General features: G+C 43.1%; 1 protein-coding gene across 1 annotated transcript; it reads left to right on the top strand.

Annotated features, from left to right (window-relative positions):
- The first annotated feature begins 1,082 nt into the window (after positions 1-1,082).
- Positions 1,083-22,160, top strand: NAA30 (N-alpha-acetyltransferase 30, NatC catalytic subunit). The gene is made up of 5 exons (XM_063399614.1): positions 1,083-1,209; positions 1,494-2,423; positions 9,751-9,874; positions 11,909-11,964; positions 18,772-22,160. Exons 2-5 carry the CDS (start codon positions 1,497-1,499, stop codon positions 18,907-18,909), a joined length of 1,245 nt encoding a protein of 414 aa, XP_063255684.1. The 5' UTR covers positions 1,083-1,209; positions 1,494-1,496; the 3' UTR covers positions 18,910-22,160.
- Positions 22,161-24,054: the final 1,894 nt, after the last annotated feature.

Genomic DNA, 24,054 nt, shown 5'->3' with positions numbered 1-24,054 from the left:
TAAACACAGCTGGAAACGTCCTTGTGGGCAGCGCCTGTGCCTGCTCAGGCTTGGGCTGGTCAAACCAACCCAGAGCAGACTGTCCCTTGTGCTGGGCACTGCTGAGGCCACACTGCCAGCCCTGGGTCCAGAGCTGCATGCCTCAAGTCAGGAAGGACAATTAGGGACTGGAACAAATCCAGGGAAGGGAATGGAGCTGGGAAAGGGTCTGGAACCCCAGGAGAGGCTGAGGGAGCGGGAAAGGGGCTCAGCCTGGAGAAAAGGAGGCTCAGGGGGGACCTTGTGGCTCTGCACAACAGGACGGGTCATCCAGGGGGATCGGGCTCTGCTCCCAGGGAACAGGGACAGGACAACAGGACATACTCCTAAGATGTGTCAGGGGACGGTTAGGTTGATGTTAGGAAGAATTTCTTTATAGAAAGGGCGATTAGATATTGGATTGGACTGCCCAGGTGAGTGGTGGAGTCACCATCCCTGGAGGTGTTGAAAGCTAAAGACACTAAGCTATTCCAGAGGATCCAGAGGAATGAGGAGGGGTCTGGAGGGGCCTCATGAGGAGCAGCTGAGGACACTTGGTCTGTCCAGCCCGGAGCAGAGGTCAGAGCACAGAGCAGCCAAAGCTTCCTCAGGAGAGGCAGAGCAGGGGCAGGGTCTGATCCGCTCGCTCTCGGTGACAGGAGCCGAGGAACCGCAGGAAGCTGAGTCACGAGAGGTTCAGGTTGGACAGCAGGAAAAAGTTCTTCCCCCAGAGGGTGCTGGGGCACTGAACAGGCTCCTCAGAGAATGGGCACGGCCTCAAACTCGACAGAATTCAGCGCTGGGACAACGCTCTCAGGGACAGGGTGGCATTGCTGGCGTGTCCTGGACTCCATGGTCCCTGTGATCCTGTCAGCTCAGGATGCCCTGAATCTATGAAAGACTGTGTGTGTTCAGCCACAGGCTGGACTCGGGGATCTCAGAGGTGTTTTCCAGCCCAGCTGGCTCTGTGATTCCTCTGTGACCGATTCCGTCCCCCTGTCCCGTCCCAGGCCCGCTCCCCGCACCGGGACCGCCCTGAGGGCGCCCGCCCCTCCCCGCCCCGCCCCGCCGTCGCCAGGCACCGCCGCCAAGGGAGGAAGTGTCGTAATCCCGACAGGAACTGGCCGCGGGTTTTACGGCCGCGGCGGCCGCGCTTGGCGGCGGCGGAGCGGGAGCTGCCCAGACGCGGCGGTGAGTGGCGGCGGCGGGGGGACCCCGGGCCCCGAGCGCTCCGGGAACGGCCCCGCCCGCGGGGGCAGCGGGGCAGCCGCCAGAGGGGGCGGCGGGGCGGCGAGGCGCGGCCCGGGCACCGTGCGTGCCTTTGTTCGCGCCCCCCCCACCCCCCCCCCTCCGCTCCCCGCCGAGCGCGGCCCGTGAGGCCGCCGCGCCTCCCCCCCACCTTCCCGTCGCTCCCGTTCGGTTTGGCGCCCTCCTCCTCCTCCTCCCCGGTGAGTTTGTGTCGGTCTCTCCCGTAGGATATGGCCGAGGTACCGCCGGGGCCTAGCAGCGTCCTGTCCCCGCAGGGGGACACGCTCTCCCCGTTCCCCGGAGGAGGAGGAGGAGGAGGGGGGGCTGCTTCCTCCTCCTCCTCCTCTGCCTCCTCCTATGCCGCCGCCGCCGCCGCCTGCACCGGCGCCCAGGACGAGGAGGCCGAAGAGGAGGAGGAAGAGGAGGGACCCGCGGGCGGACGGGAGCAGCAGCAGCGAGGAGGAGGAGGAGGAGGCAGCGACGGCGGCAAGGGGGGCCCGCAGCACCGCCACCACCACCGCCACCACCACCACCCCCCGCACCACAACCACCAGCTCAACGGCCTCATCAGCCCCGAGCTGCGGCACCTGCGGGCCTCCCTCAAGGGCAAGATCCTGGGCTCGGAGGCAGCGGCGGCCCCCGAGGGGCTGGAGAACAAGCGAGCCAGCAAAACAATGGGCTCCGGACAGCAGCAGCCGTCGCCCCCCACCGCAGCGCCCTGCTCGTCCCCCCACGCCAACCACCTGCCTCCCCAGGGAAGGACTGCACCCTCTCCTCCTCCTTCTCCCCCGGCGCAGGGGGACAGGGGCCAGCCTGCTGCCACAACCACGACTGCTGCTGCTAAGACTGCAGCCCGCAATGGGCTGGCAGGAGAGACTGGCTTGGAGGAGGAAGAGCAGGAGGAGGGGGATGAAGGAGGGGAGGAGGAGGAGGAGTCCCTGCAGCTTCTCTCCGGGTCCTTGGCAGCGGCCTGCAGTTTGAAAGGCTCGGGAACGGACTGTCAGCCCGAGGAGGACCTAACGATACGATACGTCCAGTATGAGTCAGAGCTGCAGATGCCCGATATCATGAGACTGATCACCAAAGATCTGTCTGAACCCTACTCCATTTACACATATAGGTATTTTATCCACAACTGGCCACAACTTTGCTTTTTGGTAAGTGCCAGAGGGAGCAGGGAGGGCAGGAGCTGGGAGTGGTTTGGGGCTGGGGAGGAGAGGATGGAAGGGTTGACGTTTGGGGAAATACTTTTAATAATATTTTTGTGGGTAAGGCCAAGCTTTTTTGGAAATACCTGTCCCCTTGTGAGCTGTGCAGGTACAAGTAAAGCATGGGCCAGAAGTTCTGCATTTGTTAGCACATGTTTTAAGGGATGGGGAAGGGGTTTCAGCACAAGGCTAGGATTCAGGAATTCAGGGCTTCTAATCTTGGTTTTGACATTGACTTTTGTGACCTTTGGTAGCTCATTTTATGATTCTGTCTCAGTTCCTGGGCTTGGATTTATAAAAGAAAGTACTTAGTCCACTAATGCCTTGTAACTGCTTGGTAATTCTTGCACAATGGTTTTAAAACTGACTAAAGCAGGGCTGGCACGTAAATGTGAAGTGCTAGGTGGAGAGGCACCGTGAAAGGTTTGGTAGACGTTTTGATCTGTGAGCTTCCTTTGACAAAGACAAGTCCAACTGTGTTGCTTTTACGGGTGTGAGAGCGCTCGCAGCATGCAGGAATTCTCACGTTGGCTCCCTGCACTAACAGCGTATTTAGTGTTGTATTCTTCCTGCTGCACTCTTGAAAGGCTGGTTTAGCTGCCCCCTGCCTTCCTAAATGTTTAGCACTTTTTGTGTCTCAGTTGCACGCTTTTAGGATGATAATTCATCCACAGGTAAATGAAACTGAGTAGAAGTTGGCCTGAGGAGTGTATGTGCATAGCAAGAGCTTAGCTGTGCTCGATTTACTCATAGGAACACTTACAGCTGCAAAACAGAACGTTTAGGGGAGTTTGTGGCACTTCCTTATAAAGAAAATGATGAATTCATCTCTCTTGATGTTTTAATTAAGGCTGGACCTATCTGACAGGTCTGATTTAGGCAGAGCCAAGACATCCTTCAGTTCAGGGGTGTCTCTGAAATTTTGATAGAGTACAAGAGGTGAGGCCTTAAACTTCCTGAATGCTCCTGGTTTGGGATCTGGTATAATTTATAGTAGGATTGATATGGTTTATAGGAGGATTTTCAGAACTGTGCCTCTTAAAACCCTGCAGAGGGAATACAGTGGGATTACAGGAAACTGAGCAAAGAGAAAAGCTGACCTGGAACAAAACAGAATATGAAAATACTGGAGAGCCTTGTTGGATGCAAAGTCATGTTTGCCATGACAAGGATGCTCATCAGAGCACACTGATGTTCTTCAGACACTGAGCTCTGCCTGGGACTGATTTGCCTCACACTGAGAGTAAAATGCTCAAGAACTGCACAAGTCCATACTTTGAGCATCAGGTGCACCCCTGGAAAAGCCAAGGCAATGTTGGGTACTCTCAGATCTCTCTTAGATTAGCATTTGTTTAGACTTTCAGTCATTATGGGGGTTTTTTTGTCGGGGAATAACTGGAGAATTTTGTGGTGAGAAGAGCAGTGACAAGTTTTTTGACAGAGAACTAAAACAGATGATTTCTAATAAGTGCATTTAAAGAGTGAGATATCACTCAAGGAAGAGAAAGCTTATTTTGTAATGACAGCTTCATTTTTGATAGCCCTGAAGAATCAACAAAACTTTCCTTGAACTCAATATATTTGCTTTTTTTTTTTAAATGTGAAACGATGTAAAGTACATAAAAGTGTAGAGAATAATATATGGCTGTGAATATCTAAAGCCAACAAATTGTGATCTGTTCAATAATTTGAAAGTCTTGCAGCATGCTGAGTCAAATTTATGTGTGAGGGGTTGAGGTTTTTTGTGACTGATTTTAATATTTTTGAGGTTTGTTTCTTAGAGGTTGTCTTGAAAACTTTCTGTTCTATAAACTATAATTTGTTCCTGCAGTTAATGGATTCCTGAACTACTTCTCTCTAATAAATCCCTATAAAATATTTATCTTCAGTCAGGGACTGCATATTTCAATTAGCAAGAAGTGTCAGGATGGTGAACATGAAGCTCAGTGCCTGATCTCACAGAATCATCTGATTTAATGTTCTGTGGCCTCACACCCCTCTGGTTTCAGGTTTTGGCTGGGTTTTGATTGTCTTGGGAAGAGGGGTTAGCCTGTGATTTGACTGTATTTGGAAAAAGATCTGTAAGGGTTCAATCAATTCCTTTACTGAATTTCCCCATTACCATTTGAAATTCTTCCAGAGCACATTCACCTGTCTCCCCAGTGCTGTCATGGCACCTTCCCTTTTCTCTCCCTGCGAGGGGAAAGGACTGACACCACTGAAATCTAAGATGGGATGTGTATTTTCCCCAAATAATCAGCACTTGCCTCTTTCTGATGGTTTATCCAGTGAACCATCTAAAACATAATTTCCCTGTTCTGTCAGTGCAAAGCTAATTTCTGGGGACTTTATTAACGTTATTGAAACTTGTATTAATTTGTATTTATACTCAATTTTGGCTTGGCCTTCCCAAGTTGCCCAGTTGCTCTAAGGGCTGGTGCAGCCCAGGCTGCTGCTTGTTCTTCCTTTCTCTTCAACTCCCTCTTCTTGCCTGTTTAGTGTTTCTGTGATTTTTGGGAGCCAAGGTACCCCTGTGACCAGCATATCCTTGTAAATGTGTGTGTGTTTAGATGTTTTAGGGTGATGCTCTGTTGGTTTAGAGCTCCAGATTTATTCCTGTAGGATTTCACAGGCACCGGGGCAAGGAGAGAGGTGGGAGAGCTCAGCTGGAGGGGAGGCAGAGGACCAGCCCTGGCTGAGCAGTAGTGACCAGAGTTTTTCAGGCTCAAATTCCTGACTGCACACTCAAAGAAGTTGTTAATATTCCACTTTAAGAGGACCTGGAGATCCTGGAAATCTCCAAACTCTGTTAAATTAAATATCAAACTTATCCACATAAGTGTTATCCTGACTTCAGGGGTAGCAAGTTGGGAATACTGCTCAGTGCTGAGGTGTCACACTGTGACAAGGTAATAATAAACTTCCAGTGGAAGGTGTCCCTGTCCCCATGGCAGGGGATTGGAACTAGATGATCTTTAAGGTCTTTTCCAACCCAAACCATTCTGGGATTCTCCAGCTCCAGCTGTCTGGTTAAACTCAAGTTCTGCCTGTCTTCAGAAGAGCAGCTTTGCACTGTAAATTAGGTGTGGGTGCCCAATAAATGCCTGGTTTTTACTTATGCTCAGAAACTCTGTCAGCCAAGTTTCTCCTCAAATGATAACCACTCCTCTGTCAAAAAATGACAGGGGCAAGGGGCATCTTCTGTTTCATGTGAAGTGTTTTTAAGCAGTGTTACATCTTTGTCCCCAGATGGATTGTAAATGCATTTTCGACGTTGTAGCTTTCTTTTAAAGTGGTTTTGTAGCTTCTAGTCTTAGCAGTGCTGAAGTTCTGAAGCTTGCATTTCAGACTGATAAATTAAATATTTCAGAAAATTGTTTTCAAAATCCTTTAGCGTGGGAGAGGTGAGCTTAGGAAACCTTGCTCTGTGCCAGAGTTTGGATAAGACAGAACATAATAAAAGCAGAGTTCTGGCTGAGTGTTGTAACTTCTCCTGTAACTCACTGCACCAGTCAGCTGCCTTTTAAGAAAAATCTAGAAAATCTGTGCTTTTATTGGGTCCTTAACTTTGCTACCAGCTATAGCAGCATTTAATTTAAACTTTCACAAATTTAAAAATAACCTATTAATTCCATGTAAGTGGTTTTAAATGTGTTGTAAATCCTAAATGACTGCAGTTAAGTCTTGTTTTATACTAGTGCTTTGCATTTTTTTTTAAATTGGATTTGATTCAAGAGTCTTGGTATGTTGAAATTAAGACTTGTAAGACATCATCCCTGTTCTTCAGCTATGGAAAACCTGGGGCTTAAAGGAAGAACCAAAAAAGTTAGGAGGTTGTCTGAGAAGTCTTCCTGGCCTCGTGGCAGGTGTAGGAAGAAGTTGTTTCATAGGAGAATTTGCAAGCCTTGTATTCCAGTTTGATTTTAGGAGTGATCACACACATCAGACAGTGTCTCAAGTGTCAGTGGCACTGTGAAAACTGAAGTCCCTACAGCACCTGAGCAGGTGACAACAGCCAGGACAGTCATTCCAGAGGGTGTTCCTCACACAGGAGGGAATTGCTGCTGTCCAGGTTCATGGATGGAAGCAGAGGGACCTGGTGATTTGTGGTGATTTGTGGTGATTTGCCAGGTACCGGGAAAGCTGTGGCTGAAGTGTGAGGTTAAACCCATTACCCTGAATGTATCCTCTGATGGCTTTGGGTAACGTGATCCCTAAATGTGAACCAGTTCATACCCACCTGTGCCTGGGGTACTTTGGGGTGGGCGTTGGGGCAGGTGTGAAAGGAAAATGCAGTGCAGTAGTGCAGGTTCTGCAGTGTTTGAGTTGCAAAATATTTCCCTTTGGGGCTACTTGGCTGTTTTAATCTCCTTTAAACAAAATTTACAGGATCTGGATATTAAATGCATACTCAGACTGGCTGATAGACATAATGTCATCTTTGATAATGAAATTAATACAAATTGATTAATTTGGTGAAAAGTAATGTTCTTGCTGATTAACAGACATTTCTCTACTAGCTCTTCCAGTACATTAAAATCTGGTTTGTTTTAAGCATTTAAACTTATTCATAGGAACAAAGATGATGCAAATATTGGATTTGGATTCATGTATGTTAATCCTGCTACTAATAACCTAGTATTGGAGTAAATCTTATACTATTCTGTGGAGTTTATAATATATAATAGTGACTTAGGCTGAATTCTATTTGTAGAAAATTGCATGTGTAGAAGTACCCTCATATACCTGAAAGGAGAATTTGGCCCATGATTGTTTTTTGCTAAGTGATGTTGTGTGGGAGCTACTTCTCCTCCCTCCTCACGACTCTCCCTATTTCGGTCTGGTCTGGTGTTTTTTTTATTCACACAGTTTAACCTTCTCCAGGAAATTAAATTGCAAAGTTTGCATCATGGTTTAGGTTCATTTCCAGCTTTAGATAAGGTTGGAAAGAAGGAGAAAGAAGAGGAAAGGCGACAAAACCCCCTCTAAATGAGCACTCCCTTTGTGAGTGGAACAGCTGTAGATTAGCTACCAGACTTACCTGCCTAATGACAGAGAGAAATAGATTTCAGTGTTTGGAGAACTGGTAACAGAATCATTCTTTATTCAGCTCTCTGGCAGCAGTGGTAAAACCAGTGGGTATTTGCTTCTTTGATCACTGAAACAAAATTCTTTGCTGTTCATGTAGCATTTTAAATATATGATTCATGAATATAACTTTCTTGAAAAGTGCCCTGAACAAGAAAGAGCTCAGATATGAAGTGTCTAGATTGTCACTGCTCCTGAAGCATGTAAAAAAAATACATATATCTTGAAAATTCTGCACAGAACTGTTAGGACCCAGTTTGCACGTGTTCACTCCAGGGCAAAGCACAACTATAACATGCTAGTTTGTGGTGTGCTTTTTTTTTTTAAGTGAGGTATAAGATTACATCTAGGTACTCTGCATAATTATAGCAGTGTTCTGAGCAGTCTGTCTGATGATACTCTTTATTTAACTCCCCACTTTTCTCAGGTCTGAGCCGAGATACAGAACTTGCCTTGAGCTGAAACTTTGCATACACGGTTTGAGTAGGGGCACAGCTCCTCTTTTCTGTGGAATAAACTGTGTTTTAGAACAAATGAAAGACTGCTTAGAGGCTCTGTGTTTCAGTCCAGTTAGATCATGCTATGGTTTTTGTTTGTTGTTTTAAAAACCACTCGTTAAGATTGTTCAGGGTTGTTCTTGGATACTGATGAAATGTGTTTTCCTGCCAAATAAAAACTTAGCAATAGTTATATTTGCTTCAGCTGCATTAGAAATGGAGTTAGGATCGTGCTGTATCATAGGGCTTTGGAACTGCAGCTTGTACTTTTTTTTTGGCTGCTTCATTTCCCCTTTGCTGCAGCTCCTAGTTGACAGCTGTCTGGGTTAATAACCCACCATCCAGTTGGAGATGCTCAAAGACTTTCTTCTTTTTGGGGTGAAGAGACTGTGCCTGCAGTGTGACCCGCAGGAAGGAATCTTCTGTCCATGGAGCTTTAACCTACAAGCTGTGCACGAAGGTTCAGGGGGTTGAGTTTGTACCGCAGTCCTGGGAGAAGGGAGCTCTGTGTTCACAGGTGGCTGCTCTGAGGCCTGGCAGCACTGGCTCTAGCAAGTCCTTTTCATTTGACATGTCTCAGAGTCGTAAATTTGGATTATCCAGCAGCTCCTGTGCCAGCACGTGCTTGTGCCAATCATGTGCTGTAGTTCTGGTTTAGCTGCTGCACTTGAGCCTAAGGCTGGCCCTCCCTGCAGGTCTGTCAGAGGCTGTGGATCCACTCACACACCCATATATAAAATTATGAGTTTCTTTTTATCTCTGCCCATCTTTCCGGAGTGCACAGGAATTTGTTTTCCCCTTGGATGCTGTCCCACTCTGCAGCATTACTCAGTTTTACTGCTGCAGGTTATAATGTCATTAATCCCTTATGCTGCCTAATCCTTCAGTTAACATGACTTAGTTTTCCTTTCTCTCATGGTAAAATTTTGGTGAACGCAGTGGGTGTGCAAGTGGTTTGATGAATGTTTGGGGAGGGGTTGGGTCCTTTCCTTTTTGGGATTTTTCTTGTTAATATTTCAGAATGCCTACGTCTCCTTGACCACGGTTACTGTGACAATGCCACTGGGATTAACTGGCAGTGCATTGCTCTTAACAAATGAAATCTCCCAATAGTTAAAATGTGTGAAATTAACTGTGCTTTTTTGTTTGTTCTCTGGGTGTCATATGACTGAAAACGACAGTGTCTAAAGATTAAATGCAGCAACACTTTTCTCTGATCCTTTGTGACCTTGACATTAAAACCAGACAAAAATTAAGCATGTTATCCACCACAGCCCTTGTACAGGAAAATTCAGGTCACTATTAAACAGGAATGGACTTTTTTCCTCTGCAGAAGCCCATAAGAAGGGGTAATTTATGCCTTAACCTGGTCTTTTATTTGTTTTTCCCTTTTTAATCACATGTGTTCTTGCCTGTAGACTCTGTGAAATGTTAATGTGGTTCTCTCCAGGAATAATTCACTGATTGGTAATTGACTTGGAACTTTATTAGAATGTAATAAGGCAATTGAGTCTCTTAATCGTAGTAATACTTCAGGAGACGTTTTTAAAATTTACATCGTTACCTTTTCATGGCTTTATACAAACAAATTTTGTGTGTCTCCTTCCCTTGAAAAATGAACTGGTTGACTGCTTTTGGTGGCACTGTGGATCCCAAACTGAGAATTCCATCCGTGTATGTTTGTCTTTAAGGCCATGGTAGGTGAGGAGTGTGTAGGTGCCATCGTCTGCAAGCTGGATATGCACAAAAAGATGTTCCGCAGAGGTTATATAGCCATGTTAGCAGTGGATTCCAAATACAGAAGAAAAGGAATTGGTAAGAATAGCCTTTTTTTGTTCTTTCTTCCTTAAATCCTCTAGCTGGGATAACTGTAGCTGTCATAAAGATTTAAGCTGAACTGAACTTCAGGATGTGGTGCTTTGTGTGTCATCCCTGCCTTCCTCAACCACACGAGCTCCCCAGTGGCTTTTCTGATTTTGTGAGAATAACCTGAAATGCCCTGTGAGCTTCTCACCTGGGGTCTGATAAGGACAAAAGGGAAGGCAGGCAGCAGCCCCTTACCTCTGCCTCTACCAAATAACAACAGTGGGAACTGCTTTGTGGTTTTGTGTGCCCTCATCACTGTATTTCCATGTTGTGTTCAGGCTCCTTTTTTACAGTGAACTGATTTCCTTACTTCCCCCTATAAATTATGCATATATCACCCATCAGGGAGAATGTATGGAGCTGATTACTGTATTAATCAGGGAAGAAAAATAGCTGTATATTGTTACTTGAGTGATTGAGATGGAGATCTGTTTTGTTGGGAAGCTACGTGGTAAAGAAATCACTCTTGGCAGGGAATTTGCCCTTCCTCATTAATCAGTTTTGCCCTGGTGAAGGGATTTTCATTCTAACACCAGTTAGCCAAGTTGGCTTAATTAAATATCTGTTCTTATGGAACTTAATTTTTTCATGCTGGTTATTGTGAAATTACATTTTGTGAGGTATTTTTAACTAAATGTAGCCATCAGCTCCAAAGCTTAGAACTGTGCTTCACCACTGATCCACAGTGAACAGCTCATGTTTCCGTGATTAAAGACAGAAAATTACTTGCAATCGAAAAATACAGTGATCCATTGCAGAATGTATCACTGTTTTTGCTCTCTTCCAGAAAAAAACCCTCCATAAAAACACATTACCACGACTGTTCAAGCATGTGCAGATTTTTTTCTTTCCCCAGTGTAATTCAAAAGCCATTGTTGGTTTCTGTAGTGGAGCAGAGGAAGAGGATACTGAGAAATCACTGTCTCTCCTTTCCTTTTAGCTGAGTCATGAAGGAGTCTGCCATAATTTAATTGCAGGTGCTTGGATTCAGAAGTAAATAAGAACTAATGCTGTTATTATGAAGATGACTGCAAGACTTTTTCCTCACTTTAGTCAGTTTGTTAAATTAGAATTACATACATAGAATTTATCTTTCAAGCCTTGCTTTCTTTAGCATTGTGTATGTTGACTGTTTCATACATTTGCCACCTGGCTGTTTCTCAGAGTGTGCTGTTAATCTGAAGATCTGCTTTAAATGTAGAACAGTTTTATCATAACATTCAATGCAAAATCTTAATTGATTAAAGTTTTGAGAATATTTTAAAACATTCTGTAGATTCCTTGGGGTTTTTTTTCCTTTTTTTTCCTTTTTCCATAGCCTTCTTATGGAAGTGAGATTTATGCAATTTCACTGAACAGCAGTTTTTTCCACTAATAACTTTGAAATCAACTTCCAATTTCACCCTAATTCTACAGACAGGGATATTACATTTGTAGAACTGTTCTGAAATAGATGACAAATAATGATTAAAAAATTAAACTAATGCTTGACTGAGGGGAAGGGATGGGCTTCAAGAATATTATTAGATACTAGCAAACCCAAATGGGAGTGAGCCATAAGAACAGTGGTTTCATAAGTTCTGTTACTAATAGAAGTATTTGTTTTAGTAAGAGGAAATTCCCTTGGAAGATGAATGTCCTTCAAGTACTTGCCAGCAGATTTTGACTTTAAATGCAACAAAAAAGAATGAATCACATCTTGGAAGGCTATATATAACACCATGTTGAGCAGAGCAGCCAGTTTCTAATAGCCTTGTGTTACAAGAATCTTGTACTTGCACTTGAGCTGAGTCTCTGGATAACTTCACAGATTTTTTTAGTGTTCAAACTCGAGACTGCAGCTTGACTGCAACTCCTTGTTTTTCTTTGCTCTCTGCTTTCCCCAGGTGTCATATCATGTAGGTAGCACACATTAGTCATGTATAAACTGATTTTTTTTTTGTTGCACTTCAACTCTGACACTTACTGAAATCTGTGTTTCAGGTACAAACTTGGTTAAGAAAGCTATTTATGCTATGGTTGAAGGAGATTGTGATGAGGTAAGATTTTATAATCAAAACTTTCATAATGTAAATGGTTTGCACTCTCTTGTATGTGGATTCATTTCACAGGTTTTTCTTCTACAGGACTTTTTTCAGATGGGAAATAAATTGGTAAAAAGCTCCTTTATAATAAAAGGGAAAACAACCTCAAAGAAAAAAAAAAAAAGTATGGCAGAAATAGGAGGTGGACTTTTTAAATTTGTCCCAAATGCTGAAATTTAGCAATGTACCTTGTGAAGCTGCCTTCACTCAGGCTCCTTTTCCTGCAAGGGCCCCAGTCTGAGGTGCAGCTGAGCTGTGGGCTGAGCATGTCCTGTGTAGCCCTGCCATCCCTCCAGAGCACACAGAGGCACAGAACAGTGTGTGCTGTGCTGCTGCAGAGCGTGGATTTATCACAGCCACTCGTCAGCCTGTTCTGACACTGCACAGAACAGGCGTGCAAGGGGAGTCACTGAATCACTGGCAGACCTCCCTGCCCTAAAAGTTGTTACTCTTTTACCAGATTACAGTTCCTGCTTTTTGTTTTAAATATAAGTATATACATAAAGCAACTCTATTGTTATGTGCCTTGTTTAACTTGTGAGGAGCTCTGCCTGCATCCATCCATCTTCCTTAACCAGGTTATCTGTCCCTTTAACTTCCAGCTCCGTGGCACAATGCAGTTGTTCCTGATACGGGAGCACTGTCATTTCAGTGTCACAGTAAATGAGCCTTTGATGTCTCTGTTATCTCACTTCAGCTGCTCCCTCAATTGTCCCACTGCCCTGTGGGAAGTTTCTTATGCAAAGCTACAATTGGTGTCACAGGACTTCTGGCACAACACTTCAGTTTGTTTTTCCACTTGTTGTGTTTCACTTCTTGCAGCATCCCTGCCTATGCCCTGGCTGCATTCATTGAGAGATTTATTCTTCCCCTCAGATCCCTTCATGCCTCTGCTTGCTGGTGTCTTCTTCCCCCTCACCTTCTAATTTATGTTGTACTTGGGCAGCACAGTGCAGTCTGTAATTCTTTTAAGTTCTTTATTTTGGCTTCTTGTTTCTATCATGCTTTCTTAAAATGCTTTCCTCGAATCTCTTTTACCACTTACCTACACTGAACTAATCAAGAAGAGGTTGGTTTGTTTTCCCCATTGCTTTCTGCTATGGTCTTGAGTTGATTTCCCATTTCTAGACTAGTCAAGATTTTAAAAAAATTGCAAAATACTTGAGGATCAGGGTTACAGTGTTCACACCACAGCTGCAGAAGTGGGATGCAGAGAAGGGAAGTGAATTGCCTACTGTTATTAGAGAGTCAGGAGTAGAACTGGATATTTCTACTCAAGCTCTGAGTTGCAGTAATTACTGTATAATTTCTAAATGTCTGTGTGCTACTTCTCATGCAAATCCATTTCTAGATTGGACTGTCTAACAGTAACCTCTAACAGTAACCTCTCTGTGTCTGTCTTTTTCCTCTACCACTGTCATATTAATCCAAGATCCCTTTTTGCTGTTTTTTTATCTCCCTAAACATGAAATAACTGTGATAAGGGTTGCAGGTCTGCAGTGAGGCCTCATTAAGTCTTAGTCCCAGATTTTCATCTCTGGTATAAATGCTGTATAATGCTGTATAAATGCTTTGGACCAGGGGCAGAGGGCACTTCTCAGATTCTCTCTCTTTATTCGAAGGCACTACAGTTCAGACTCCTTGAATTGTGTGCTGATTTTGGAACTGCTGTTTGTAGGATGATGATTCCAAACTCATTCTCTGCTTTTGGGGGGGCTTTTGCACCTCCTGAGTCTTGTGCTGGCACAAAATTTTGGACTGGGAGCCCTTTAGGGAGCATGGAATACAAGCAGAGTATTTTACTGATTTTTCTGCACCATCAACTGAGGCACACCCACACTTGTTTTTATTTATGTTGTTCTTTTCCACATGTAGGTGATCCACAGCCAAGCAGCCAATGTTTTCATGTTTTTTTTCTCTTTGCCACCAAGTGCAAAATAAGGATGTGGGACACTTGTGCTATGTGATGGAGTGCTGGATTTTCAGTCACACTAGAATCTGAAAAATCTAACTAGGCACCCATTAAAAACTCTGCCCAACTCTTGGCCCTCACCAGTTTTCACAACAGTTGTCAGGAGATGAGTTTCTGATTAATTGATGCTTAAAATTCATCAAACACGAAGTAGTGCATCACAATAATTTGTCTGTGTGAGATGTATAAATAGTTTAATCATCCCTGCAGCTTTTAGGGTATTTCTTTTACATCTTTTAATAAAATCAGAATCTTGATGAAAATAAAAAGATAATGCTTTTTTGAGATAAGATGGAGCACAATTAAAAACAAAATGCTATTTTCTGCAACTTGCTTGGAATAGGATTAAAAACATGAATATGCAGCTGTGGGTGTTGTGAAAAATTTCCAAAGGCTGCTTGGAAACTCTTCCCTTCAATCTAATTATGGAATAGATGCAGTAAATAGACTTAATTTTAATAACTTGTGGCATATAATCTGATAAATGCCTCACTCCGTGTGTTGCTTTTCGAAGTATCACAGATTTGGCTTTGGAGGTACCAGCATTGAGTCTTGAAAAACAAAGCATTTATACAACACCACAGATGAAAATCTTGACAAATCACAGCTGATAGGTGGCATTTCAAAGCCTGCTGCAATGTTCTGGTGTTTAAGGACTTTTTTTTTCCCCTGAAGGCTGTTTTAGTGGGAATAAACCAAGGCAGGCCTATGGAATGAGTGATTTACAGTGGTCAGCACCCTGCCTGAGAGGCAGATTGTGCTGGGTGCAAAATCCTGCTCAGGGGTGGTTTCTCTGGGAAAGCTGTGGAGTGAGGAGGGGAATGGACTGGAATGGAATCTGTGTGCAGGGGAGGAGCTGGCCATGGCCTACGTGAGAATAGAAACCAGGGAAGTGATCTGGTGTTGGGGGTGGCTGCTTGAACCAGAAATAACCTTCAGGCCTGAAGAAAGCACTTGACAGCAGCTTCCAGCTGGAGTGTCTGCATGCCACATTACAAAACTCTGGGATCTCTGATTTGTGGGGTTTTTTACCTTGGTGACTTTCTCAAGTGTTTGATGTTCATGAATTCTGATATTTGGGGTAGTGAACTGTAATGGGCTGAGTTTGCAGTAGGTCACAGTGATTTAGGATAACTGTGGGCTGGTTGCATAGAAAAGGTGAACTGTGGAAATAAATCATCAGGTGAAGGTGAATAGTTTTACTTCCAACTCCAAAGTTTTGGAGATATTTTTCTTCCAGTTTAAGAAAGAAAAGCATATGCTAATTGCAGCAAGGTGGGTGTCTGGCTGCTTTTTGTATTGTTTTTGCTGCCAAGCAATTTCCCAAAACTCTACAGCTGAAGACCATCCTGTATAACTGTTACATCCCTTAATTACAATTAGAAGGGAGGAGTTGTTCTTATGCAGGTTTTCCATCTGTAAGAAATGACTGAGGAATCTGCAGACAATCCATTCACTTCACATTGCTGAAATAATGTATCATGCAAGTAGTAACTAATGAAAATAAGACTCCACTTAGTGGGGACTTCAACAACCTTTTTTAAGCAAAAATGTAGAACATGAAAGGGAACCACAGATTCTCATGGGACTTCCCATTGAAACTTCAGGGTGATTTAGAGTAGGTTTTTTTGGCCACACTATTAGGTGTATCATTTTAATTCAGCACCACTCTAGCAAAAATGAAATGTGTATTTTTATGTAATCCTATTTGAAATCATTATATTAATGATATTTTAGTTTCTCCTTAATCTACAAAAGATATAAAGTATAAACTGTTAGATTTTTGGGTGGTGCCTCTCTTTAAAGGTTAAGGCAGTTAAATTGATTAAGGACACTGGACAAACCCTCAAAACTTGATTTTGATGATCTATCAGACTTAAAAGTAAGAATAGCAACTTCCTCTGTGAGTGCTGAGAGGACTTTCTTCATTTGATTTGGCTGTATCCGTTCTATGACTTGGGTTTTAAACTTGAGTTCCTTCAGAGTTTGAACTGAAGAAGCAAGAAAGCCTGACCACTCCAGTTGGCTTCAGTTCAGGAATAAATTCAAGGTATGAAAATATAGCAACAGTGAACATTGCACTGCACTCTTAATATAGAAATCTTCATGCTTCTAAAGCCAGTTAATATTAGAGTTGAGCTAAAACGTTAGTTTATGAAATTTAAGATAAAAGAGAATGCCACAACCTTCAGGAAGTTGCAACTTGAGCAGAAAATGCTGTTAAACCCAATCAGAGCTTTGCTGCCCTTGGGAGGGATGTTACTGTGTTATCAGAGGATTTTAACAGGCATATGTGTACAACAAAATTGACCCACAAGAGCAGAAATAAATGTAACAATTGAAGGTTTGGAGCTTGAATGAAAATCTAACACAGGGAGAGATGCATTCTTCACCAGAGGAAGCTAATGAAATCTGAATAAAATATGCCTGTTTCCTTTTCAGCTAACAGAAACATGTCTTCAGCTGCACTATGTTGAGATCAGGGAATTACTTTTCATTGTGCTGAGACTTCCTTAGAAATACCAGAGCAAATCTGTTACATTTGCTTTCAAGATGAGCATTCTCTCAGGTAGTGGGATTCCAACAAACCTGTATTTCAACATTTAACCACTCCCTTCAGCTCAGTCACCTGCAGTGCTAGAAGTGCTTTAGCATTGCCAGGTGCTGGAGCTCAGTTGAATAGAGAGTTGTTACATCACTCTGCCAGGTTACTGAACCTTGGAGAGAGTGAATGCCCTTGGTAGCTGAGAGTTCAAATAAATAATCCTCTGCACAGTGGATTTACACAGGTCAGATTCCTCCCTTGGCTTCAGTGTTTTGTTTAAATTGAAATTAAGGAGTTCTACAATGTGTAGGAAATATCCCTCTCCAGCAAAATGATGGTGCTTCTATAATTTGTTACAGATGAATAGTTATCCATTTTAATGGATGAAGGATGTTAGGAGTGCTCCATCAGCTCACAGGACTTCTAGTAATGTTCTGGGAAATGCCAACTAGAGAAATTCAATCTCTCATTCTTGTCACAAAACTGAGAATTGAATTAGGTTCTCTTAAGTGTGCAGCTACAACACTGCCCTGCTGTAATTTAAGAACTCTGATGATTAATATTTTAATGTGTGTTCCTCTTAGTTCCTTTTTGTAAAACGAGCTGTTTCCAAGTCTTACATTGTTCATTGGATTGTTATCCACAGGTTTATTTTTCTTTCAACACCCTTACACTGAGAAACACAGGTGGAATTGCCCATTGGAATGTGGCAGCCAGTGGTTAGCCTGGTCACCTCCAAGATTTGAAAATCCATTTAATGTATATATTTGACTGAAGTTTCAGGCCAGTCTAACCACTGGTTGCCTCCCCATTTCACACTCCTCAGACTGCAGAAAACAAACCCAGTGGAGAGAAAAAGGAAAGATTTTCTGCCTGGTAGCTTTGGAATTAGCTCAGGAGCCAGCCTTGAAACCTGTCAGGAGAGGCCAGGGGGAAAGGGAATGAGAATGTGTGCCTGAAGGCAGGGAGCCCACAGAAGCCATGAAGTAGATGGACTTAAGCTGCTCTACAAATCCAGGCTAAATTTTGGTCCTGTATTTTCATTCTGTGGTCTTTCTACAGTGACCATCAGCCCCTGTCTATTATGTGGGTGTTCACTGCCAGGGGTGTATGGAGCCCAGTCCTTGTTGGTTCAGCCCGTGTTCTTGTACAGCCAGGATCTCTTGCTAACAGCAGAACCTTAAAGGATTGAGTTGGACACCAGTAAAGAGGCAAAATTAGTTTTTACTATGTGGAGGAGGTGCAGAGCTCGTCAGTTATGGCAGAGCTCTGTTCAGTGCATGTGGAGAAATGAGAGAGAAACAATTCTGAAAAATTCTGAAGTTTTGTGATTAATGTCTTGTTAAGCCAGGGTATTTTTTTGCCTGTGCTTGAAAATTCTGTGACAATTCTGAGTTTTAATTTGGGCTACTCTTAGACTTGGGTTTAATCTGAGTTATTTCTGACAGGTCTTTCTGCAACTGGGATCTTACCAACACAGGGGAAAAATGTGGAAAACTCTGCTTATTCTTCTGGTGTGCACTGTGATTTGGGTTTAGGATATTTGTTGGTACCCAAGCTGGATCAGGCTTGGAGCAACCTGGGATAGTGGAAGCTGTCCCTGCCCAGTCCCTGGTCAGAACTGGATGATCTTGAAGTTGCCTTCCAACCCAGACCACTCTGTGATTCTCATGTTGAGCACAAATATTCACTGCAAATGTTGGGTCTGACAGCTGGCGTCGATTCAAAGCTTTTATCTACATCTAACTCAAAGGAATCAGTGCTCAAAGATATTAAATCATTAAGTAAATCCTCATGTGCCAAGTGCTTGTGACATGCAGGAGTTCAGTTACTCATTCAAAGTGTGTTTTGGACCCGAACCTGTTTGGTTGCTTGGGTTTTGGGGGAGAATGTTGGGAGACAGAGGCTGTTGGGGATTTGTTTGTTGCTGTGGTTTTTACCCTCGTTACGAGGTGGTGAATTGAAATACTGTTTACAGCCAAGAACTAAATATCTTGAATATTGTTTACAATTACAGTTGTGGATAAACTGCTGGTTGATAATTTTTTTTAATGTGGGAACGGATGCTTAATGTGGAAATATTGCTTAATTAAGTAAAGATAAGAAGAAATGAATTCCATTCATAGCTAACAAACGTACCTTTAAAGGAAACCTTTGGAATTGCTTCAGCAATCAGGTACTTGAAACTGCCGACTAACACGACGCGCTTCTTTTCTTTCTTTTTTATTTCTTTTCTCCCTTGAAGGTCGTATTGGAAACAGAAATCACAAATAAGTCTGCTTTGAAACTTTATGAAAACCTTGGTTTTGTGCGAGACAAGAGGCTGTTCAGATACTATTTAAACGGAGTGGATGCACTGCGTCTGAAACTATGGCTGCGTTAGGAGACCCCATCCCGGCGAGCGAGCGACGTCCCAGCAGCGCAGAGTTGTCCTTTGCATGCAATGCAATTTGTCCCAAATTGCTTTGCAAGGTGGACTTTAGTACTTTCCATGCAGCTCTTAAACCTGTCAGTGTCCCATTGAGTGTCGCACACATTCGTTGCACTTTGGCATGGCGCATTTGTTCCGAATTAAAGCCGATTGTCTCAGACTCCGAGTCCTTTTGGTACCAGCCAGATGTGCCAGGTGATAGCCAAGATATGTTCATTCATTTGCAAGTCTGCTGACTCTTTAGGACATCCACACAGTGAACGTTTTATCAGAGAAAAAACCTGGATGGGAACGCCGCTTTTGGTTCCCGAAAATTCAAAATAAAGCCAACGTAGATTGTAAAATTCTATAAGTATACTAACATTTCATACAAAAATTGCCATAGTTTTCTGGGGAAGAGGAAGAAAAAGAAAAAAAGGCTTCAATTTTAGGTTTTATTTTTCAATATTGAATTTTTCCATTCTTAAATATTGGTACCTCAGTGATTAGTGAATGAAAAAATGTATTGTAGGGTGGGGTGTGTGTTACAACGAGTAACCATTAAATTGCGTCTGCCAGTGCCTGTATAGATAAGTATATTTGTCTTCACCTCTAAGTTTGGAGTGCATGCTTTTATTCTTTTACTTTCTTCAGTTGTCTTTGCAAGGAAAAAAAAAATCTGCTTTTATTTAAATTCTGGATTTGCTAATAAATTATTTCAGATTTTTATAATTCGGATACTTCTCCCAAACAAGGGTTTGGAAGGCCCTTCTTACAGCAAGAAGTGTAAGCTATTTTGAAAACCTTGAGTAGCTGCTAAAAGAACCTGGTGGCACCAGTGAATCTCTGCTGGGTTTGGATGCACTTTTTTCATTAAAAGAGTGAGGGACTTCTTTTAAAAGAAGATATAGAAAATTAATGTAAATTGGTATGATTTTTATTTAATCAAAATTATTGCTAGAAGCTCTGAGAAACAGCTATTTCAAGATAGTTGGAACAATTTTTTCTTTCAGATTCAGATTGCTTTGCTTCAGTGTTCTAAAATGCTTCAATCTTTGGTTCTTGGTCTTGGAAATAAATTTCAAGGTGTATCGTATTCATTTTTAGCTGCTCTCATTTTCTCAACTTACATGAGCTAAATTATTGGGGGATTTTTTCCCCTCTAAAATCAAAGCAGCGGGGAAGGAATTTTGTCTCTTTCTTGCATTCACTCTTGCTCTGTTTTTCTTTATTTTTTTTTTCCTTTCTTTATTTGGGCTTACATAGGTTTTACCAATACCCATCAATTTTTTCAGTACTGACAGTGTCAAGGCTTTCTTGTTCCGTGTGATTCCATAGCCCAGGTCTATGAATCAGTTGGGTTGGCTTTTTGGGGTTTTTTTTTAATTCTTATTTTATTTTGAAAGACAAAAATAAAGGTGTTAGGTGACTTGTGGAAGCGCCTCTGTAATCAGAGATCTCAGAGTATTCAGAGTTGGAAGGGACCGACCAGGATCAAGTCCAGCTCTGAGGTGAATGGTCCATACAGGGATCAAAAGGATGAACTCTCACGGAATCGAGCGAATTCTCCAGATTTGCCTTACTACACTTTTTTTTTTTTTTTTTTCCTTTTTAAGGTTTGGTTTGAGTCCTGGGGTTGGCTTTGGGGGTTTTGTTTGTTTGTTTGTTTTCATTTTTGCTAATTACTGTACACTAAAAACAGAACCAACAAAACCCCTACCTCCAGTATCATTTGGAAAAGAGCCCTGTGCAGGAAAACTGGATTTGAGCAAAGCCGCCTTTTGCACAGACCAATCACACATGGTGATGGACGTTTCTTACCATGTACAAATCATGAGTTGTATTTGAAAATAAAGATTTTTAATGGAAAGTGGCCCTGCTGAGTTTTCTGCTTGTAGAGACACCACCTGTGCTGTCGAGGGGGTCTGTTCCCCTCAGTAAAGAAAACTCATCTTTAAAAGGGTGCCCAAGACAAAGTGTTGGAAGCGGGGTCTGTTACTCCCATGCTGGAGCTCGGCCTGTAGCCTTTGCTGCCTTGTGACACAGCAAAACCTTTTGTTACCCTGTTCCCTCTGGGGTGCCAGTTCTGGGTGGCTTTCCAACAATTTTGCTCACTGTTAAGGCTTCAATGTTGGTAGCAAATCCATTCAGGTTTCCCTCAGCTGTGGTGCTGCAGGATGTAGGGATTGCTCTGGAGCTGGATCAGGGAGGTTTCAGACCTTGCAAGCAGCTGTTGGGCTTGAATCACAAATTGCAAACTGGGCTGCCCTGTGTGTCTTGCTGGGGTTTCAATCTGCAAAGCCAGACAGGCAAGTTTTCTATTGGTTAATATTTAAGCCGTGGGTGTCTTCAGATTCAAAAGCTGACTTGGAAGTGAGCTGAAATCGCTCCTCACTGCCAAAAATATGCCTCTGGAACAGACTTCAAATACAGTTCTGGTTGGTTATTGTAAGAAGTTGGTTGCTGCCATGCCTGTGTTGAAAATACTGAGCAAAGTAAGTGCAGGTCTCTCTTTTTGTTTTTCAAAGAGCACATGGCCTGAAAGGTTCTGCCATGGCTGCTGTCACAGAATTCACTGCAGGAGACACAGAAGCTGCATTTGTTGGGTCCTGTCAAACAGATTTGTTCTCTGTACTGCTTGGGATTAGAAAATCAAGTGGGAAGCCTTCAATTTGCATAGGTTTTCAAAAGGAATCTAGCAAGGAAAGGTTGGTTCTTTCTCCTGTCGCTAAACACAGTTCTCTCCCCCTCACCTTTTTGCATTGACAAATCTAACTAAGGAGTTGATTGCTTTTATATTTAAATTTGCCCAAACGTTGCTACTGGCTGACACGTCGGTCTGGATGTTTGCATTCATTATGTTGTTTTTTAAGAAACGATCAGGTTCATCACCTTCAAGGCATCAGCAGATTGGTGTTGCAGAGTGTCACAAACTATTTTTCAGGGCACTGCAAGACATTGCTACAACTCAGTGCTGTGTTGAAAAAACTTCAGGTCTTGTATAAACATTACAACCTGTGTTAGAGTTCAGGTATCAGGTGGGCATCTATGAAAATAGCAAGTGTATCTCAAAATACTGGACTGCTGTTTTGAGTGGATTATATTCTTCTGTCCCTTTATCCTTTTTGATGAGAACAAAACCAGTGGGGTTACGAAATGTACAAGTTGTCTAAATACAATGCAGTCAAATAAATGGTTACGTTGTTTATCTATTTCCTTTTCAACGGGAATGTGCTAATGGTTGTTTTGCTTTCTCTACGAAATACAAATACACCCTTGCTCAAGGCCAGGCTGGATGGGGCTTGGAGCATCCTGGGCCAGTGGAAAGTGCCCCTACCCATGGCAGGGGCTGGTCCTGAAGGTCACAACCCAAACCATTCCGGGATTCTCTGACAGAGAAATGGTGGGAAAATTTTTACAAGAGAAAAACTGTCTGTCATGACTTGGTTTAAAAATTGCTGTGCCTGTGTCGGGAGCATCTTGAACATCATTTATCTGAACAGTGTCACAGCTGAACTGAAATGGGTCCTTTTGTTCTGGCTGTTAAGTCAGGACTAACACAGACACTCTGGATTTTCCTGGGAGGTAAGGAGAAGGGTTTGTTATTTTGATTGCAAGTAAGCAAGAATTGAGAACTGCTGGCAGCCCTTGCAATGCTGAGGACCCTCTTTAAAGCATACAGGGGAGTCCTGTATGTACTTAGAAAAAATGTACTTTTAAAATCCTCTCAAAGTACTATTCATGTACTTTGAGCTTTATTCCCTCTACCATTATGTCCAGGCTCCTCAAACTGGGAATTTGCCAGCAGTTGTGCCTGTGTGGCTGTGCAGGGTGTGCAGGTGACTGAGGGCTGTAACCAACCTGCCAGGGACTGCTGCTCATCTGCCAGGAGCTCCCAGGCTTTTCTTGCAGGTTCTTTTATGATTCCTTACAGCTTCCAGTACCCAAAGAGGGACTTTTTTACAAGAGCATGGAGTGACAGGACAAGGGGAATGGCTTCAGACTGACAGGGGGTGGATTTAGATTGGAGATGAGGAAGAAATTCCTGACTCTGAGGGTGTTCAGGCCCTGGCACAGGGTGCCCACAGAAGCTGTGGCTGCCCCTGGATCCCTGGCAGTGTCCAAGGCCAGGCTGGATGGGGCTTGGAGCACCCTGGGATAGTGGAAATTGTTCCTGCCCATGGGGTTGGAAAGAGATGCTCCCTTCCAACCCAAACCATTCCATGATCCTGTTATTCTAATGAACGATTCTCCAGCTGTCCAGCCTTTGCAGGTTGCTGGAATAAGGAACCTCCAGGGGAGAGACACAGATTGAAATTCCTGCATCCACCACACGTTCCATCCTGGATTTAAGAAATCACCACAATAAAACTGGACCCTGAGAACACCAGCAAAAAATGTCCTAAACAGCTTCTTAACTTTTCTGAGGGGTGTTTTTCCTATTTGCTGCACCAGCTATTGCCTTGATTTTGGGGCATTTTCTTTAAAAAAAAAGAAAGCAAAAGCAGCACAAGAAAATTACTTTCTGCTGAAGTGAATGGTTCTCTCCAGGTGCCAAAGACTGAGAGAAGGTGACAAAGAGGAGGTAGTGGCTAAAAATTGAATATAGGAGCTTAATAAGAACTGGTTCCTACTTTCTATCTGTAACAAGCTGCCACCTGCTGCTCCCTTTTTTTTTTTGGTTGTAAAAAACCAGTCAAGAAGAAGGTTGAAAAAGTAGGTGACAGAGCAGCTTTGCTAAAGTAAGAAAGGTTTATGTAAAGCTGAAGTTATTACTACTAATAATAATAATAATAATAAATAGATGCATAGAATAACCTGAGTTGGAAGGGATCCATAAAGATCATAGTAGCCCAGCTCCTGGAAATGTATTTTATTTTATTTTATTTTATTTTATTTTATTTATTTTATTTTATTTTAGCCATGCAGCCCCCTTCCAGACAGAAGAATCCCTGCCCTGTCCACGTGAGCACACTCCTTTCCATGAGTAATTTAGAGCACACAGTTAATTGAATGCTCTCGTGTTGCCACGGCTCCCTCCCAAGGGATGGGAAAGGCTCTCAGTCTAAATCAAAATTAGTCTTTAATATCAGCAAGAACAAACAAAGGAGCCCTCAG

The sequence above is a fragment of the Prinia subflava genome, chromosome 5, assembly GCF_021018805.1.
Source record: "Prinia subflava isolate CZ2003 ecotype Zambia chromosome 5, Cam_Psub_1.2, whole genome shotgun sequence".
NCBI lineage: Eukaryota > Metazoa > Chordata > Aves > Passeriformes > Cisticolidae > Prinia > Prinia subflava.
This window is presented reverse-complemented; position numbering and strand designations above follow the sequence as displayed.